The following is a 21309-nucleotide window of genomic DNA, read 5'->3' as shown; positions in this document are numbered from 1 at the left end:
TGGTCCTGCTACAGATACTGAATGCTACTTTTCTTCTGCACGGGAGCCAACGCTTCTCCTCCTTCCTACCAATGCAGCTCTGGCAAATATTTTCTTCCAGGGCCGCAGGGGCAGGTACAAGGAGGAACACACAGAGTTTGGTGAGTTTAGCCCAGAGACCTGGTAATTCCTTCAGCATTCTGGAGTTTGCAGGGTTTTCTGTTGACACAATAGTAGTGCATCTATTTCGCTACAGCAAAATAGTGCCAGCTACAGCACTATCCAGTAATTATGCATGCCAAATTTAGGTGTTTTGGACCTGTAGATGAGGTAAAATAGGTTCAGAGGATGTGTCAATTTTGAAAGTTTAGATCTACAGAGGAACATGGCTTTTTTTTTTTTCAGGTGGGGAAGAGTGGCCTGCTACAGAGTGTGAGCCATTGAAAAAACAAAAATTATCTGTTAAAAAAAAAAAGAGCATAAGAAGTTGCCATACTAGGTCAGACCAAGGGTCCACCAAGCCCAGCATCCTGTTTCCAACAGTGGCCAAACCAGGCTACAAGTACCCAAACACTAAAAAGATTCCATGCTACTGATGCCAGTAGTAGCAGACGCCATTCCCTAAGTCAACTTGATTAATTAATTCTCCTCCAAGAACTTATCCAAACCCTTTTTAAACCCAGCTATACTAACTGCACTAACTAAATCCTATGGCAACAAATTCCAGAGGTTAATTATGTGTTGAGTGAAAAATAATTTTCTCTGATAAGTTTTAAATGTGCTACTTGCTAACTTCATGGAGTGCCCCCTAGTCCTTCTATTATCAGAAAATGTAAATAACCAACTTACAAACAGGATAGGGTGAGGAATGTCAGAGATGGGAAGAACAATAATGGTTCACACAAGACCTCAAAAACACCAGCACGGCTCCTGTTTGTATTGCTTTTTTTCCCCCTATCAAAATAGGTTCTCGTGTTTTTAATAATTTAATACTTTAGAAACATGATACAACCAGGAACCTGGGTGTATATTTCTGGTGCTTAACCAGAATATAAGCTTCTAAATAAGTGAAAAAAAAAGAAAAAGGAAAGATACTATTATTGTCCCTTAACAATGAAGTAAACGGAAGCCTTACACTTAGGCGGCCCATGAACTAAGCAGTTTTCCCCTAGACACAGACAGACCGATACAGAAAAATCCGCGGGAGAGCCGGCGAGCGCCCAGGCCACTCTCCTGGGCGCGCGATTCAGAAAAAAACAATTTGCAAATGAGGGCCCACTGTAAATGTAGGTGCCAGGACACTAGCACGTCCCTAGCATCTCCTTTTTGACAGAAGCGGCATCTATCAGTGGGTTTGACAGCCGACACTCAATTTTACCGGCGTTGGTTCTCGAACCCACTGACAGCCACGGGTTCGTAAAACGGATGCCAGCAAAATTGAGCGTCTGTCTTCCAACCCGCGGGCAGATTGAAATATTTTTTTATTTTTGGGGCCTCCGACTTAATATAGTTTTTTCTGCTTTTCTGTATACTTTCCTGGTGCCAGCGGAAATTAAGGCAGGCGTTAATTTCTGAAAGTAAAATGTGCGGCTTGGCTGTAGTCCGCCGGAACGCACTGTATCGGCCTGAGTATAAGGGGTAAAAATAGCGCGTCAAAAACACGCGTCCAACCAGGGGATTTCCTCCCTGGTTCTCAGCCACTGCTGAGAACCAGGGAGGAAATCCAGGTTTCAAATCTACAGCTCCTACTGATGCTCCTTGTGAACTTGAACAAGACACTTCCCCTTGTAATGTCTCAGGTACAAACCCGGCAGCGGTGGGGAGGGGAATCGGATGTGAAGCGAGCCGGTAGCGCGCTCCATTCTTCCCTCGGGGAAACAGGTGGCAAGTAACACTGGCCGGCGACGGGAACGCTGCTTGCCCCGGGAGTGAAGGGATTTGGGCTGCTGCCACCGCCGTGTCCTTGGCTCCCGGCTGCCCGTCCTGTCACTGAGATCAGCAGGAAACGCGATGGTCCCGTCACCTGCAAGTATTCCTCCCCCTCCTCGGCCGCCCGGGGACACGAGGCTGGCCACAGGATTACCCCAGCCAGAAGCGACTTAGAGCCACGACAAAGACGGGTTTGCCGGCTGCGTCCGGAGAGGATTACACGTGGAACCGGGGGAGCAGTGACCTTCATGGGCTCCAAGGAGGCAACGGTGGCGGTTACCACAGCAAACAGCGACGAGGAGGAGGAAGAGGCGGCAGGTAACGGGATGCTGGCGGGAGAGCTAACAGCGGGGGACTCGCCGGGCCGCGCGAAGCGCAGCTCTCTAATCCCCATGGGTCCCGAAGAGACACCGCAAGGAACCGGTGAGAAAGCGCGAGGGGGCGGAGCAGCAGCAGCGTCCCCCGGGCGGATACTATCTCCCCTCCCGGCATGGGTTCACGCTGGCTGCGATGCAGGAGTTCCACGGCCCGGGAAGGGGTGGGGAGCGAGGGAGTGCAGCGTGATGTAATCACGCACTTAGGCGAGGGAGTCAGGCGGGGAAACGGCCGGGAAAGAGGGGGGCGGTAAAGGTCAAATCCAGGTATCTCCCCGGGCGGAGTGGCGGACTGCCCACTCGCCGAGAAAATCCAGTAGCAACTTAACTACGAAAAAGAAAGAAATCCACAGAGTTTTAGTACGGTGGTGTTCCCCATTTTCCTGCTTTGTTCTCCTTCCCCATAGTTAAAACAATTGAAATATTGCTTGTAACTTGTACAGGATGACTTGGCAAAACAAACTGCCTAGGAAGTGATACTGATAACTGCCACTCCTGTGCGTGCCAGGTGGTCATTGTTCACCTGGGTGTGACCTGGTAGGTGCAGCCCTGACTTCTGGATTACCTCTTCACCATTCCCTGTAGGTACCAGGATCAGTCAAGACTCCTGGGTTTTGCCCCCCCTCTAGCAGATGGAGACAGAAGTTTACAAAAAACAAACTCCGCCTACATATAGGCTGGTGCCACCTAGAGTCTGGCAGTATTCTTCTGTCTCCTAGCAGGTGGAGAGGGTGCAAAACCTACAGTCTGTGTAGGGCCTAAATTTTTAGGTGTTAGAGTAAAAAAAAAAAAAAGAGGAAAGAAAGGTTAGCTAGAAGGTAGGTGTTGTGTTTCAGGAGGGGAAGGACCGCAGAGGCTTGCCTGCTGGTCCCAGTCCCCGCCTCCCAGGGGAGGGTAGGGTCCTGAGGGGACCGTTCCCTCTGGTAGAGGCTGCCGAGGAGTGGGGGAGCCCCATATACAGGCACTTACAGGTCTGGAGGTGACACCGGGGTTCCCGGCTCACTCCCCCCAGCCGGCTCCGGATCCGAGGTAAAGTTAAAAAAAAAAAAAAAAAAGAACAAGGTGAACCTGTTTGTGTGTGTGGTAGATGTGCTGTTCCTGGCGATTTTTCTCTCTTCCTCGCAGTGACTGGTGGCGCGGCGATCAGGGGAGGGCCCCGGGGGGGGGAATTTTTCTTCACGGGCTTCCCCTTCCCGCTTCGCGGCGACATCATGCCCAGGCAGGCTGCTTGCAGGGCCTGCGGGTCCGCGGCGGTGCGGCTGTCTCGAGACAGCCTGTACTCTGGATGTGTGGGCGGGGGAGAGGGAGGATCGGCATCGGGGACCCGGAGGGGTAAACAGCCTCGCGCTGGGTCCTCCGCGGCCGTCTCAATGTTCTTGGAGCGGCCGTCTTCGGCGCTGCCGGGGGCGGCCGCCATTTTGAGCGCGTTTTCGGCGGGAACGGCGGCCATTTTCTCGGCGCGGACAGCCGAGACAAGTGCGGGCCTACGAGACAGCAGGGAGTTTGTTGCCCCGCCGCATTTGTCCCCCCAGCAGAGGCCTGCGGGGGGGGGGGGGGGGGGAAAGGCCAGTAGGGGCCAGGGCGCTTAGTGAGGATTCCCCCAGGGAAGGGGGTGACGAGGAGGGCTCCTCGGACTCCTCTTTTAATTCACAGTTTGTGCTGCTCATGCACAAGGCCTTTAAGGCCCAGCGCCTGGCCAGAAAAAGGACACAAGGGACCCCTTCCTCTGAGATTGGGGCTACGAGTACCGAAGCCCGGTCCAGGGGATGGGGGGCCGGCTCGGGCCAGACCCCTTCGCTCCCGGGGGGCAGAGGGTCATCAGGACTCCTCTACGGAGTCAGAGGAGCTAGAGGAGCTGACGGAGGATCTGGAGTTTCCGTCCCAGGGGGGTTGAGGGGGACGGAGAGCCGGGGGCTAAAGGTTCCGGAGCGCCCCATGGAGCTGAGGGGGTGATCCGAAGGTGGTCAGGTTATTCCGGAAGGATGAGTTAGGACCCCTTATTCCGGAGATCCTGGGGGAGCTGGGAATTCCGCTTCCACAGGTTGAGTCTCGTCTTGGACAGACGGATCCGGTTGTCTTGGGGCTCCAGGGTCCGCCTTCGGCTTTTCCGTTGCACTTCTCGGCCTCAGATTTACTTTTTAAGGAGTGGGATACTCCAGATTTGGGCCTGAAAGTGGCAAAAGCCATGGATAAGTTATATCCACTGCCAGAGGATGTTCTGGAGCTCCTGTGCCTGCTGAGAATTGATTCGGCGGTAGCAGCGGTAACGAAGAAGACCACCATCCCGGTGACTGGAGGTACGGCGCTTAAGGATATACAGGATAGGAAGTTGGAGGTTCAACTGAAGCGCATTTTTGAGGTTTCGGCGTTGGGAATCCGGGCGGCGATTTGCAGTAATTTTTCTTTGAGAGCGGGTCTTCGCTGGGCGCAACAGCTCTTGGCCAATGAGTCCCTGTCATCGGACGAGGTGCGGCAGGCAAGTCGGTTGGAAGCTGTCATCGCCTATAGTGCGGATGCTTTTTATGATCTCTTGCGCACTTCCACAAGAACTATGCTCTCAGCGGTGGCTCTGTCATTGGGTGGCGGATGGCACCTCCAAGGCTCGGTTGGGTTCCCTCCCCTTTAAGGGGAAATTGCTGTTTGGCAAGGAGTTGGAGGACCTGATTGAATCCTTAGGGGAGAATAAGGTGCACCGCCTACCGGAGGATAGGCCACGATACCGGGGGGTTCCAGCCTCTCGTCCTCGGTTTTGCGGCGGTCGTAGGCCACGGATGTCTCGAGGATCGAACTCTTTGTTTCGTCACAGTGCTACCCGTCAGCAATCTTATTCTCAGTCCTTTCGTGGGTGCCGTTTCAGCCGTCCGGGAGCCGGTCAGACTGCGCAGGGCGGTAAGCCAGCACAATGATGTGAGGCCGGTCCATTCCTCCGTTCCCAAGATTGGCGGCAGGTTGAGCCGGTTTTACGAGGAATGGACAAGAATCACGTCAGATCAGTGGGTACTAGAGGTGATAAGGCACGGCTACGCGTTAGATTTTTCGCACCGCCCGTCCCGGTGTTTCCTGGTGTCCCCTTGCGGTTTTTCAGAAAAACGTCGAGCGGTGCGGGCGACTCTTGCTCGGCTACGCGATCTCGGGGCCATAGTGCCGGTCCCTCCCGACGAGCTCTGAGAGGGCCGTTATTCCATTTATTTTGTAGTACCCAAGAAGGAAGGAACGTTTCGTCCCATTCTCGACCTGAAGAGTGTCAACAAGTGTCTGAGGATTCCGCGGTTTCGGATGGAAACGTTGCGGTCCGTAATTGCGTCTGTGAGGAAGGGGGAGTTTCTGGCCTCTCTGAATCTCACGGAGGCATACCTTCACATTGGCATTCAGCAGGAGCACCAACGGTTTCTCCGGTTTGCGGTAATGGGGCAGCATTACCAGTTTCAGGCGTTGCCCTTTGGTCTGGCAACGGCTCCTCGCACGTTCACCAAGATTATGGTGGTGGTGGCAGCGAGACTCCGCGAAGAGGGGCTGTTGGTGCATCCATACTTGGACGATTGGCTGATTCGGGCCAAGTCGAGAGAGCTTTGTCATCTGGCGGTTCAGCGGGTTCTCCAACTGTTACGCTCGCTGGGCTGGGTGGTCAATGTAGCCAAGAGCCATCTCATACCGTCTCAATCCCTGGAATATTTGGGAGCTTTGTTCGACACGTGTCAGGGCACGGTGTCGCTCACACAGGATCGAATACTGAAGTTGCAAGCTCAGATTCGAAGGTTGTTATGCAAGCCACTACCAATAGTATGGGATTACTTACAGGTATTGGGCTCTATGAACTCCACGCTGGAGTTAGTTCCTTGGGCGTTCGCTCATATGCGTCCTTTGCAGTCAGCGTTGCTCTCCCGCTGGCGCCCAATCTCGAAGGAATACTTCCTCGGCTTGCCATTGACCCAGGATGCCAGAGACAGCTTGCCGTGGTGGCTCTGCCAGGCCAACTTGAGTCGCGGGGTTTCGTTGGAGACTCCATCGTGGACGGTGGTTACCACGGACGCCAGTCTGCTCGGTTGGGGAGCGGTCTGTCTTGGGCAGGCAGTTCAGGGGACATGGTCTGCTCGGGAGGCGTCGTGGTCCATCAATCAGTTGGAAACTCGAGCGGTGCGGCTGGCTCTGTTGAGGTTCCTTCCGCTCCTCCACGGTCGGTCGGTCAGAATTCTGTCGGACAATGCGACCACGGTAGCTTACGTCAATCGGCAGGGGGGGAACCAAGAGTCAGCCGGTGGCGGCCGAAGCTCGGTCGTTGATGATATGGGCGGAGGCCCATCTGAGCAGTATTGCGGCCTCTCACATAGCCGGTGTAGAAAACGTCCAGGCGGATTTTCTCAGTCGCCACTGGTTGGATCCCGGAGAGTGGGAGCTCGCGGGGGAAGCATTCCAACTCATCTGCGCTCGGTGGGGCACGCCAGCGGTAGACCTGATGGCTACGTTCAAGAATGCGAAAGCTCCCCGTTTTTTTGCTCGCCGGCGGGAGATGGCTGCGGAAGGAGTAGACGCGCTGGTGGTGCCGTGGTCGACGGATGTGTTGCTCTATGTGTTTCCTCCGTGGCCTCTCATAGGAAGGGTGCTACGTCGAATCGAGAAGCACCCTGCGGACGTGATCATCGTCACCCCAGAATGGCCAAGGAGGCCGTGGTTCGCGGACCTGCTGAATCTAGCGGTCGCGGAGCCGCTTCGTTTTCCGTATCTTCCGGACCTCCTGCACCAGGGGCCCGTTTGTTTTGACCTGGTGCATCGCTTTTGTCTAGCGGCATGGCTTTTGAGAGGCAGCGGTTGAGATCTAAGGGGTACACGGAGACGGTGGTCTCTACCCTTTTGCGTTCCCAAAAGAAGTCTACGTCCATGTCTTATGTGCGAGTGTGGAGAGTTTTTGAGTCTTGGTGTTTGGAGCACAGCGTGGTGCCTACCCGAGCGGCTATCCTGGACATACTTCTGTTTCTCCAGGACGGTTTGTCCAAGGGTCTTTCTTGTAGTTCCTTGAGGGTGCAAGTGGCGGTGTTAGGTTCCTTGCGAGGTCTAGTTCATGGAACCTCGGTGGCAGCGCATCCGGATGTAGTGCGTTTTCTTCAGGGGGCAAGGCATTTGCGGCCTCCGATTCGGCAGCCTTGCCCGTCCTGGAATTTGAATGTTGTCCTTAAAGCATTGTGTGCGGCACCTTTTGAGCCCCTTCGCAGAGTCACGCTTAAGGATTTAACTCTAAAGGTGGTATTCTTGGTGGCCATGGTATCGGCACGACGGATTTCTGAGCTTCAGGCTCTGTCGTATCAGGAGCCTTTTTTGCGGATTTCGGATTCGGTAATCTCGTTGCGGACGGTACCATCTTTTTTACCCAAGGTGGTTTCCTCGTTCCACGTGAATCAGACGGTAGAGTTGCCATCTTTTGGGCAGGTGCAGTCTTCGGATCCTATGGCTAAGGATCTTCATAAGTTAGATGTGCGACGCGCGCTGCTACATTATTTGGAAGTCACCAATGCCTTCAGGGAATCCGACCACCTATTCGTGCTCTATGGTGGTTCAAGGTGGGGTAAGGCTGCCTCCAAGACTACGATTGCTCGGTGGTTGAAAGAAACCATTCGGTCGGCGTACCTGTTACAGGGGAAGTCGTTGCCCGCGGGACTGCGAGCCCACTCTACTCGCGCCCAGGCTGCTTCCTGGGCGAAATGCTACCATATACCTACAGAGGAGATCTGTAGGGCAGCCACCTGGAAATCAGTCCACACCTTTGCCCGGCACTATCGTTTGGATGTGAAAGTGCCAGGGTCGACGGGGTTTGGAGAAGGGGTGCTTCGAGCAGGCCTCTCCGGCTCCCACCCCAAGTAAGGTAAGCTCTGGTACATCCCAGGAGTCTGGACTGATCCTGGTACGTACAGGGAAAAGAAAATTAGGTTCTTACCTTTTGCTAATTTCGTTCCTGTAGTACCGAGGATCAGTCCAGAGTCCCGCCCAGTGTTGGGATTTTCTGCTGGGAGAGGCTGTGTGGTCTGTGTGTGTTTTCTAAATCAGGAAGAATTATTGATGGTTACCTCGAGTTCGGTACCCAGTTGGGTGGAGTTATGCTTAGTATTGCATAGTTTTGAGGTAATTTTAATCGTTATCAGGGTTATATGTTTGATGTTGTCCTGCTTTGACATTAAGTAATACTGCCAGACTGTAGGTGGCACCAGCCTAAATATAGGCGGAGTTTGTTTTTTGTAAACTTCTGTCTCCATCTGCTAGAGGGGGGGCAAAACCCAGGAGACTGGACTGATCCTCGGTACTACAGGAACGAAAATTAGCAAAAGGTAAGAACCTAATTTTCTTTTAATTGAGATATATATATCTATATAGATATAGATATACATATATACATATATATCTATATATATAGATATATATATATAAACATAGCCCAACAAGCAGGCCAATACAGTACCGACGCGTAAAAAAAAGTGCGGCAGAGCCAGGTGTCCGCGTGTTTGACGCGCGCACATTTTAGTTCTCAAGCCGCGCGATTCAGTATTCAAATTAGACACAAATCCAAGCGGCAGCAAAGGAGCGTCAAAAGTGCGCCTATGAAGCGGTAGGCGTTATAATCCATTTTACTGTATAGAGCGGTATACAGCGCCTATACAGTATCCAGGGTGCGCTAGCATCATACCTGTCATTTCAAATGTCATTTCAAATTTCATTCCAGCAGGTAAGTGGTTGGTTCTTTTCTACAGACCCCGCATGGACACCGGGGCCGCTGCCCTAAGCATCCGGACGTCCTTGATCGGAGGCCACCCCCAACCTTCCACATCTGGGTGCTTAAGAACGTACAAGGACGTCCGGGCGTCTGTGAAGGTCGGGGCCTCCGAGCATGGACGCCCGGAAAGAGACGGGAACGCTGCCTTCCAAACGTCCATGGCCGCTGCCTTGAGCGCCCGGCTGGACGTCCAAGGTCGTGGCTTCCGTTCATGGATGTCCCTGCTTCTTTATGGGCATCCATGATCGGAGGGGAGGCCCCGCTGTCTTACAACGTCCATGTCTGCCTTGAGCGCCCGGCCGGAAGTCCAAGGTCGGGGCCTCTGAGCATGGACGTGCAACGACGTCCGGGCATCTGTGAAGGTCGGGGTGTCTGTGAAGCTCGGGGCCTCTGTCTATGGCCGCTTCCTTGAGCGCCTGGCCGGACATCCAAGATCGGGGCTTCCGTTCATGGACGTTCCTGCCTCTTTCCGGGCGTCCATGATCGGAGGCCCTGCTGCTTTCCAACGTCCATGACTGCTGCCTTGAGCGCCCGGCCGGACGTCCAAGGTCGGGGCTTCCGTTCATGGACGTTCCTGCCTCTTTCCGGAAGTCCATAACTGAAAGGCCTCGCTGCCTTTCCGGACGTCTGAAAGCTCTGCATGTGCTTCTCTTCTGTTGGGGTGATTTTCCCTTTTTATCCCATGTGCTCCACTTCTGTTTGGTTGATTTTGTCCTTGTATTCCATCTGTATGCTCTTCATGTGCTCCTCTTGTGTTTGGTTGATTTTCCCTTTGTATTCCATGTGCATTCCATGTGCTCCTCTTCTGTTTGGCTGATTTTGCTGACTGAACACCACACTAATGCCAGGGTCAGGGTAGGCGGTAAATATAGAGGTTAAAGACGCGGTAAATAAGCTGGTTAAAAAGGCGATAATTTGGGTGCGCGTTACTGTATCGGGGGGAATAGCTAATCTGATCATTAACATATCATATACATGCAGCTGGCGGAAATGGATACGCATCTTTTTCTGCAAGCGCTAAGGGCGCGTAAAAGCCGATACTGAATCGCGTGTCCGTCTTCTGCGCTCAAAATGTGCGTCCAAAGCAGTATAAAAACCGCGCGGCCACGCTTTACTGTATCGGCCCAAAGGCAAGTAAGCAGTGTTTAATTAGAGACATCCATGTCATGTGAAAACAATTGCTCTTATTTTATTTTGTAGTCGACAGACGTCTTTAAGAAAGAAAGAAAAATCCTTTCAAAATATTCTTATCAACTGATTGGAAAGAACAGAAGACACCCTAGATGGGAACACTGCTACATAATGTGCATCGATTTACAATGATGAACAAGCAGCCATCACTTAGGAGGGTGCAGGGCCCTGGTCGAATCAGCATAGGAAGAGTGCCTTATCTGAAACAAGTGTTCTTCGTAGACAGCAACGCAAACAGCCACACAAGTTATCCTACGGGGTGGAGTTCAGGCAGGCTCTTTATCTGTGCTCAGAATCTTCTAGATCTTTGCTCTGAGCATGCATGGTTCTTTCCACCCAATGGTCTGTGTTCTAGAGTCCCACAATTTTGTCCAGTAGATGATTTAGTTAGCTTTCCTAGGAGGCGGGAGCGATTGTGTGGCTGTTTGCATTGCTGTCCATGGAGAACACCCTATCAGATAAGCAATTCTGCTTTCTTCATGGACAAGCATGCAACACAGCCGCTCAAGTGGCCTTCTGAGCTTGTGTTGCTACACTATGTATATATTTTTTAAATTTTATTATTATTATTATTATTATTTTTTGTAACCCTGAAATATTTGCAGAAAGCTACTTTTCTCTTTTTATTTTTTGAGTCCTTATATACTGCTTAGAAATCACTTTTACAAAGGCTGTATCAGAATTGAGACATTTCCCAGACAATAGTATTTTATAAATGTGTCCTTGGTAGTCCATGTTGCAACTTGCAATATCTCAGATATGGGTATAGTATTCTGATATGCTGTTGAAGTAACCATTGCTCGTATATGATGTGGTTTTATCGGCATTGGTGGTGCAAGTTTTTTTAAGGTATAGTTTATTTGTTGACATTTTGACCCTTATTGCCTGCATAGGATTTAAAGAGCTGTTTTGTCTTCTGATAAGTCTCTGTTCTTGAAAGATAATACAGTAGGGCTCATCTACAATCCAGTGAATGGTAAATCTGTTCTTGTTTTGTTTTGTGAGGCTTTGGGTAGAACAACAGTAACTGTATGGTTTGGTTCAGATGGAAGTCTGATACCACTTTTGGTATAGACCAGTGAGCCTGTTTTGCTGGTGGACCCTTGGACCGAGGGGGAGTTGATGCTACCTGTAGGAAGGAGCCCCACAGGTCCCCACCATCAGTAGGCGAGGCTCGTGGAAGCAGAGGCCCAGCTGGAGCTTCACTAATACCAGCCCATGTTCCCCTTAGGTTGAGCCCTCTGGTGCGGGGCTGGCTGATCTTAGGTGAGGCCTTTGCGGAGGTGGACGTCCAGGAAGTTGGAACATTGCAGACAGCACGCCAAAGGGTTGGTTGAGGAACAGCCAGGGGTTCAGAGAAGAGAACGGTGGTGATAGAGGCCGAGGTCAGGGGCAGGCAGCAAAGCTCATGGTCAAGTCCAGGCAAAGGTTGAGGCAGGCGGTGAGAAGTGTAGGGTCGAAGTCCAGTCCGGGATTAAGCTAAGATCAGTCCAAAGGGAAGAAAGCAAATGTTGCTTACCTGTAACAGGTGTTCTCACAGGACAGCAGGATGTTAGTCCTCACATATGGGTGACATCACAGGATGGAGCCCAATCACGGAACACTTTTGTCAAAGTTTCTAGAACTTTGACTGGCCCCTACTGGGCATGCTCAGCATGGCACTAACCCTGCAGCCAGCAGAGGTCCCCCTTCAGTCTTGTTTAAAAAGCTACAGGAAGTACTGAAAAATAAAATAAGAAACGTAATGAACCCAACACCACGGGGCGGCGGGCGGGTGTCGTGAGGACTAACATCCTGCTGTCCTGTGAGAATACCTGTTACAGGTAAGCAACATTTGCTTTCTCACAGGACAAGCAGGATGGTAGTCCTCACATATGGGTGAGTACTGAGCTGAGGATGTCCGAGTGTGCACCAAATGTACTCAAGTGTGCAAGGCACTAGGACTGAGGAGAATTTTGGCCGAGGGCATCCTGAACCCAACCGGGCAGGCGGAAGGGTGTTGGTACGTCAAGTTGTGAATAGGTTGCGTAGGACAGATTGGCCGAAGATGGAATCTTGTCTTCCGGCTTTGTCCAAGCAATAGTGGGCTGTAAAGGTATGGCGAGAACTCCAGGTGGCAGCCCTGCAAATATCAGGAAGCGGCACCGATTGTAGGTGTGCTACTGAATTCTCCATGGCCCCTCACAGAGTGTGCTTTAACACGGTCTTGAAGTGGAATGCCTGCTTGCTGATAGCAAAAGGATATGCAGTCCGCTAACCAGGAGGAGAGAGTTTGCTTACCCACAGGCTGCCCCAATTTGATGGAATGGAAAGAGACAAACAATTGAGTGCTTTTTCTGTGGGCAGCTGTACGGTCTAGGTAGAATGCTAGAGTCCGTTTGCAATCAAGGGTATGCAGAGCCTGCTCTCCTGGATTGGATTGGGGCCTGGGAAAAAAGGTAGGTAGGATAATGGATTGATTAAGATGAAATTCTGATACTACCTTAGGCAAGAACTTAGGGTGAGTGTGGAGTACTGCCCGATCCTGCAGAAGTTTAGTGTAAGGCGGATAGGTAACTAGAACCTGCAACTCACTAATTCTCCGAGCCGAAGTGATAGCCAAAAGGAAAATCACTTTCCATCAGGCCGATAAGAACAGTGCGCTCCAATGGAGCGCACTGTTAGCCTGCTATTGGATGCGTGTTTTCCCTTACCCCTTATTCAGTAAGGGGAGGAAAACGCACGTCCAACCTGCGGCACCTAATAGTGCCCTCAACATGCAAATGCATGTTGAGGGCTCTATTAGGTATGCGCACGGGATACAGAAAGTAAAATGTGCAGCCAAGCCGCACATTTTACTTTCAGAAATTAGCGCCGGGAAAGTGCACAGAAAAGCAGTAAAAACTGCTTTTCTGTGCACCCTCCGACTTAATGTCATAGCGATATTAAGTCGGAGGTCCCAAAGAGTAAAAAAAGTAAAAAAAAAATTGAATTCGGCCTGCGGCTGTCGGGCCGAAAACCGGACGCTCAATTTTGCCGGCGTCCGGTTTCCGAGCCCGTGGTTGTAAGCGGGCTCGAGAACCGAAGCCGGCAAAATTGAGTGTCGGCTGTCAAACCTGCTGACAGCCGCCCTCCTGTCAAAAAGGAGGTGCTAGGGACGCGCTAGTGTCCCTGGCGCCTCCTTTTCCCCATTTCTACCGTGCCACCTAATTTGAATACTGCATTGCGCGCACCGGCAAGGGGCCGGTGCGTGCGCTGGGAGAGCAAGCATTCGTCCGCTCTCCCGCGGAGTTTACTGAATCGGCCTGCATGTGAGATAATGAAGTTCACATGATTGGAGAGGCTCGAATGGTGGTTTCGTGAGCCGATGCAAAACCAGATTGAGGTCCCAAGAAGAGGCGGAGGCTGCAGTGGAGGCTTGAGGTGAAGCAAGCCCTTCAGAAATCATGTTACAAGGAGTTGTACTGATATGGGAACACCCCCAACACCTTTATGGAAGGCGGCCACCGCACTAACATGCATTCTGATGGAGGAAGTTTTTAGACCTGACTCTGACAAGTGCCAGAGATAGTCCAGAAACTTCGAGATTGAATAGGTAAAGGGGTCAAGGGATTGAGAAGAGCACCATGACTGAAACCTGTTCCATTAGTAAGAAGAAGATTTTCTCGTGGAAAGATTCCGTGAAACAATCAGGACACGGGAAACTGATTCAGAAAGGTTAAGTGGCTGAAGGATTAACCTTTCAACATCCATGCCGTCAGGGACAAGGCTTGAAGATTGGGGTGGCCCAGTCAGAAGTGGGTCCTTTCCCAAGGAAATATGCCTGCGAATGGAGAGATCCTGAAGTATTGGAAACCACACTTGGCGAGGCCAGTGAGGTGCTATCAGGATCATGTTTCCCTTGTCCTGACATAATTTCACGAGAGTCTTTGAGAGAAGTGGAAGTGGAGGGAATGCATATAGGAGACCTGTCACCCATGAGAGGGAGAATGCATCTCTTGGTTGTGAGTGCTGGCTGCTAGTGAGAGAGCAAAAGTTCTCTACTTTGCGGTTTTGACATGTCGCGAAGAGATCTATGTGAGGGTAACCCCATTGTTGGAAGATCAAGTCCGCCACTGAGGGGTTGAGAGACCACTCGTGAGGTTGAAAGGTGCGACTTAGCTTGTCTGCTAACACATTGTCCACTCCCGGCAAGTAAATGGCCCTGAGGTACATCGAGTGGGAGGGGGCCTCCGCCCATATCTGCGCAGCTTCCTGACACAGTACGTAGGGGCCCGTCCCTCCCTGTTTGTTGATGTACCACATGGCCATCTGGTTGTCCTTCTGAATCAGGATGACTTGGTTGGAGGGGCGATCCTGAAATACCCTGAGAGCATATCTGATTGCTCGAAGCTCCAGGAAATTTATTTGATGTTTGACTTCCTCTGGAGACCAAGATCCTTGTGTCTGCAGATCGGCCACATGGGCTCCCCAGCCAAGGATGGAAGCATCAGTGGTGAGAGTTATTTGAGAGTCTGGATCCTGGAAGGGCAAGCCTTGGAGGAGATTGATCTGATTTTTCCACCAGGGTAGAGACTGACGGAGTGAATCGGTGACATGGACAATGGTCGACAGGGGCTGAATGCATTGAGTCCATTGTGACCTTAGAGTCCACTGCATGACTCTCATGGCTAGGCGGGCCATTGGAGTGGCCTGAACTGAGGACGCCATATGTCCCAGTAGGATGAGAAAGTGGCGTGCAGTCCTGGAGTGCTGAGACTGCAGCTGGTGTGCAAGAGAGACGAGAGTAAGAGCTCGTTGTTGAGGTAGAAAAGCTTTTGCCTGCAAGGTGTCTAAGTCTGCCCCTATGAATGATAAGGTTTGAGATGGGACTAAGTAGGATTTGACAAAGTTGACGAGAAATCCTAGCGAAATCAGAGTATGTAAGTTAAGATGTAGGGACGACAGAGCAGTTTGTTGAGTGGGAGCCCTGATCAACCAATCGTCTAGATAGGGGTAGACATGAAAATCTTGAGTCCTGAGGAAGGCAGCAACTACTACGAGACATTTTGTGAAGACTCGTGGTGCAGACGCGAGGCCGAATGGAAGCACTCGGTATTGATAGTGCTTGGGGCCTACCAGAAATCTCAGGTATTTGCGATGAGATGGAGTTATCGCAATATGAGTGTATGCGTCCTGGAGATCGAGAGAGCAGAGCCAGTCTCCTCTTTGCAGAAGAGGAAGGAGGGAACCCAAGGTCACCATCTTGAACTTTTCTCGGTAGAGGTACTTGTTGAGGGCACATAGGTCCAGAATTGGACGAACGCCTCCTGATTTCTTGGGGTTTAGAAAGTACCGGGAATAGAATCCTAGGCCTTGTTGGGAATAGGGCACTGGTTCTATTGCTCTGGACTGGAGGAGGAGGGAGACCTCCTGTTCCAGGAGTGGTGAGTGGTTGGATGTTCCCCACGTCTACAGAGGTGGGGAGTCAGGTGGGATGGAGAGAAAGTTCAGGTGATAACCATGAGAGATTATGGCAAAAACTCACTGGTCTGAGGTGATTGTGTGCTACTTGTTGAGGAAATGGCACAATCGACCTCCCATTGTTATCTGGGGCAGTGGAAGCTGGCTGCTGCTCTCTATGCAGGAGTCAAAAACCGGAAGCAGGGCCCGGCTGAGGAGCTGCTTGTGGCTTCTGTTTTCGTATCTGATGAGACTGGGCCTTTTGGAAGGGTAAGAACATAAGAACATGCCATACTGGGTCAGACCAAGGGTCCATCAAGCCCAGCATCCTGTTTCCAACAGTGGCCAATCCAGGCCATAAGAACCTGGCAAGTACCCAAAAACTAAGTCTATTCCATGTTACCATTGCTAATGGCAGTGGCTATTCTCTAAGTGAACTTAATAGCAGGTAATGGACTTCTCCTCCAAGAACTTATCCAATCCTTTTTTAAACACAGCGACACTAAAAAAATGGACGGAAAAATGACTTTTTAGTATCCTTCCTGAATGGCTGTTTAGAAGCATACTCAGAAGGCATCAGGGAGAGCTGACGCAGGGTTTCATAATGGTCCTTGAGTTCCGCCACCATTCGTTGAATCTGTTCGCCAAACAGATTGTCTCCTACACAGGGCAGGTCGGACAGTCTGTCCTGCACTTCAGGGTGAAGGTCGGAAGACTTGAGCCAAGCCCATCTTCTTGCCGAGATAGCAGCTGCAGATATCCTGATTGCAGTATCAAAAATATCGTAAGATGATCTTATCTCAGGCTTTCCTGCCTCAAAACCCTTATTGACTAGGGTTTGGAGCTGATCTTGAAATTGTTGAGGCAGGGAGTCTGTTAAGTCTTCTATCTGCTTAAATAAGACCCTGTTGTATTGGGTCTTATTTATTTATTTATTTATTTATTTTTAGTTTTTATATACCGATGTTCCTGTATACAATACATATCGCACCGGTTTACATGGAACTGAACAGTCGCCTCAGGGGCGAGTTACATTGGAACAGGTTTACAAAGAACTTTTATGGAGACAATCATAAACACGATTAACTGCAACAAGATACAAAACTCTGAAACATATGTACAATGGTTGGGATACCGTCTATCGCTACATAAAGTTTTAGCTCTCAGGGAAGGCTTGGGTCTTATAGCGCTGATAAGAGGCGATTCGATATAAGCTCTATATATCTTATAAGCTATATATATCTTATAGATATATCTTATATATCTTATAGATATATCATATATATAAGATATATATAAGATAAATATAAGATATATATATATGATATATATAAGATATATATACGATATATATATATATATTACCTTCAGATAATGTTATACAATACTCTACTACTGTACCGTATTATAATGTGGCAGTAATGTAATATAGTTGCTTTCTTTCTCTCTCTCTCAACGTTAACTCTACTCCTCACTAACTCTGCTTCTCTCCTTCGACATCCCGTTCCTTTTGAATTTCCCTTGTTAGATGTAACTATTATTTTCCTCCTACTGATGTTAATTGTTACCCCTGTTATTATGTAAACCGATGTGATATCCATTTGAACGTCGGTATATAAAAGTTTTAAATAAATAAATAAATAAATATATGATATATATATAAGATATATCTTATAGATATATATCTTATAAGCTCTATATATCTTATGGAGCTGATAAGAGGTGATTCTTATAGAGCTGATAAGAGGCGATTCGAGAAATGAGCATTGAGCCCTGGAAGACTGGGCGACCAATGGCATCTAGAAATCTTTGCTCCTTGTTCGGGGGAAAAGAAGTGTGAGGTTTTGATCTCTTTGCCCTCTTCTGTGCAGATTCCACAACGACAGAGTGGTGATCCAATTGAGATTTTTGAAAACCTGGGGCTGACTGTACCAAATAAGTGGTATCAGCCTTCCTGTTGACTGGAGCAACAGACCCAGGGAGTTCCCAGTTCTTTTTGAGGAGATCAAGAAGAACTTGGTGAATAGGGATGGAGGTTATTTCCTTGGGGGCATCCAGGAATTGCAACAGCTCCATCATTTGATGCCTGTCATCGTGTGCGGTCTGTAATTGGAAAGGAACCAATTCAGACATCTCCTTCACAAAGTTGATGAAGGAAAGGTCCTCTGGAGGAGAATGCTTTCTGCTTTCGGTGGGAGAAGGTGGTGAAGACAGGGCATCGGTGTCTGGTGAAGAATCATCTGTCCAGGTATCATAGGGATTGGCATCTGCCCCTCTAGGAGCCCTAGGGGGACGGGACAGTGGAATCCCTGAAGCTCCTGGTCTAGGCTGCGAAGGAACCGAAGGAATAAGTGGAGGCACCGGTGCAGGCATCGAGGGTATCGATGACTGGATCGGTGGTGTTGACGGACGCATCGGCATCGATGGACGTATCAGCATCGATGGCTGAGGCATCGGCCGAACTCCCGATGGAGGGATGCGGAATGGTGTTTCTCCTCCCGATGACAAGGTAAGCAGAGAGGGCACCGGAGCCATTGGTGACCCGGGATCCATCGGTGGAAAAGCAGCGATGAGCGCTTCCATTTTCGATAGCAGCAGTGTCACGCTGCCGGAATCGGGTCAGCGGTCGGTTCCATGATTGGTACCGGTGTCGGTGCCAGAGGAACTTGGAGTTATTTCATCGCCTTGTCAATGGCCTCCTGAACCAGTCGGTCCAGTTCTTCTTGGAAACCTGGAGCAAGCAGCCCCGGCTCCAGAACAGAAGAAGGAGGCAGAGGCATAGCCAGAGAGACCACCGTTAAAGGCGGAGTCGTGGCTCCCAATCCCCTTTTGGGTGAGGGTTGCCTCGGTGCCCCGGTCGCCTAAAAGGTCGCTGCCTTTTCTGGACGGGGTTTCTTCGGCGGCTCAGACGATTGCAAGGTCGATGGTTTCGCTCCCTCGATGATCCAAGACTTCCGATGTCGGTGGCGATGTTTTTCTCTTCGATCCTCTCGGTCCTGAGGGGGAGTAGAAGTGGTTGAAGGCCAAGAAGTCGTCGATGCCGGGCGATCACCGGCCGGTGGTCGATACTGGCACGAAGTTGACGGTGCCGGTTCTGAGTCGTTGATGCAATTGACGGCGTCAGGGTTTGAGCACGGAAGAGAAGTTCCATCTTCTTCATTCTGGCCTTGCGACCTTTTGGTGTCATTAGGGCACATTTGGTGCAGGTCAGGACATCGTGCTCACATCCGAGACACATTACACAGACCTTATGAGGGTCTGAAATGGACATGGTGCGATTGCAGTCCGGGCACCGATGGAACCCCGATGCCATGGCCATGAAAAAATTCGAGCCGCGGTACAGTCGACGGCCAGTAGGCTGCGAGGGCTAAATTCGACAGGAATCAACCGAAAACGGGTAAAAACTTACCGGAGTACCGCGGAGTCAAAAATTCGAAGGAGGGACCCCTGTGGGGTATGACATTTTTTAGTAATTCCGTGAGGAAAATTCTGTCAGGAATCTCTGTAGATCTCCTTAACCACGTGGCTACTGCTGCGTGGAAAAAAGAAGACTGAAGGGGGACCCCTGCTGGCTGCAGGGTTAGTGCCATGCTGGACATGCCCAGCAGGGGCCAGTCAAAGTTCTAGAAATTTTGACAAAAGTGTTCCATGATTGGGCTCCATCCTGTGATGTCACCCATAAGTGAGGACTACCATCCTGCTTGTCCTGTGAGAAAGAAGAAGACCAGGAACTCAGCAAACCACTGCTCCAGATGGAGAAGACCTATTGCCAAGGCAAAGGCTCCAGGCAAGGACCAGCCTTAAATAGCCCCAGGGCGATGATATCAGCAACAAGGTCTGCAGGGTTTTTCCCATCGCAGGCCCTTTAAATTTGCCAATGAGACAAAATTATTCAGAGTAGTTAAATAACATGCAGATTGGATAAATTGCAGGAGGACCCTGTCAAACTGGAAGATTGGGCTTCCAAATGGCAGTTGAAATTTAATGTGGACAAGTGCAAGATGATGCCTATAGGTAAAAATAATCCATGCTGTAGTTATACAATGGTTTTTTTTATTTATTTATTTATTATTATTTTTTATATACCGACATTTGATCTGAGATATCACATCTGAGATATCACATCGGTTTACATTCAGCTACTGTAGGTATTTCCCTATCCCCAGAGGGCTTACAATCTAAGTTTATACCTGAGGCAATGGAGGGTAAAGTGACTTGTCCAAGGTCACAAGGTTCCATATTAGGAGTTACCACCCAGGAAAAAGATCTAGGCGATATAGTGAATAATACGTTAACATGACGACCAGCCAGCAGCGACCCCATTAATGGCGCGATTCCACCAGGCGCTGTTACAGAGGGGCAGCCCACTACCATCGGGCACTTAAAGAAAACTACATCTTGTGAGAAAAAGACCCAAAAAAATAGTAAAAACGAACTGAGATGTAAAAAGAGAAAATCAACGATCTGAAGACCTGCCCCCCCCCCCCCCGACGTCATGACGACCAGCCAGCGGCGACCCGATTAACGGCGCGATTCCACCAGGCGCTGTTACAGAGGGGCAGCCCACTACCATCGGGCACTTAAAGAAAACTACATCTTGTGAGAAAAAGACCCAAAAAAATAGTAAAAACGAACTGAGATGTAAAAAGAGAAAATCAACGATCTGAAGACCTGCCCCCCCCCCCCCCCCGACGTCATGACGACCAGCCAGCGGCGACCCGATTAACGGCGCGATTCCACCAGGCGCTGTTACAGAGGGGCAGCCCACTACCATCGGGCACTTAAAGAAAACTACATCTTGTGAGAAAAAGACCCAAAAAAATAGGAAAAAAGAACTGAGATGTAAAAAGAGAAAATCAGCGATCTGAAGACCCTCCCCCCCTGACGTCATGGCGACCCGATTAACGGCGTGATTCCACCAGGCGTCGCGCGACAAAGGGGTTTTCCCCTTTGTGCTCCCCTTCGTGCTAACCTTTGTGCTCCTTCTAATATAATTGTATTTATGTTTATGTTAATAATTTAACTTTTATTAATGTTATTTAGCTTTTTGCTTTGTTTAAAATTATTTCATTATTGACGTTTAAATGTATTTAGACTAAGGAATTTTACTTCCTGCTTATTCTGTTTCATTGTAAACAAGTTTGATATGCATTTTATGCAGGAAAATCGGTATAAAAAAAACTATAAATAAATAAATAAATAAATAAATAAATAAGCATTGTTGGCTTAGTGTGCTGCGGCGATCAAGAAAGCAAACAGAATTTTAAGAATTATTAAGAAGGGAATGGTGAATAAAACAGAGTGTCATAATTCCTCTTTATTGGTCCATGGTGAGATCGCACCTTGAATACTGTGTGCAATTTTGATCGCCATGTCTCAGAAAAGATATAACTGCATTGGAGAAAGTACAGAGAAGAGCGACCAAAATGATAAAGGGGTTGGAACGGCTCCCCTATGAGAAAAGGCTAAAGAGGTTAGGGCTGTTCAGCTTGGAGAAGAGACAGTTGAGGGGACATATGATAGAGGTCTATAAAATCATAAGAGAACTAGGAACGGGTAAATGTGAATCAGTTATTTACTTTTTCAGATAATAGGACTAGGGAGGCACTCCATCAGGCCAATGCAATACACGGGCGGATTTTAAATGCCCTGGACGCG

General features: G+C 49.7%; 1 protein-coding gene across 4 annotated transcripts in view; it reads left to right on the top strand.

Annotated features, from left to right (window-relative positions):
* The first annotated feature begins 1798 nt into the window (after window positions 1-1798).
* LOC115095764 (solute carrier family 35 member G1-like) overlaps window positions 1799-21309 on the top strand; it is a 65348-nt gene continuing 45837 nt past the window's right edge. For 3 of the 4 annotated variants that reach the window (XM_029609883.1, XM_029609886.1, XM_029609885.1), the window contains exon 1: window positions 1799-2331. In XM_029609883.1, the coding sequence (XP_029465743.1) occupies window positions 2157-2331 (175 nt within the window). In that variant the 5' untranslated portion in view covers window positions 1799-2156. The remainder of the gene's footprint in view (window positions 2332-21309) is intronic. The other variant, XM_029609884.1, reaches the window with a different exon arrangement.

Source organism: Rhinatrema bivittatum, chromosome 7 (assembly GCF_901001135.1).
Source record: "Rhinatrema bivittatum chromosome 7, aRhiBiv1.1, whole genome shotgun sequence".
Lineage (NCBI taxonomy): Eukaryota > Metazoa > Chordata > Amphibia > Gymnophiona > Rhinatrematidae > Rhinatrema > Rhinatrema bivittatum.
Note: the sequence above shows the minus strand (reverse complement) of the source record. Positions and strands in the feature narration are given on the sequence as shown.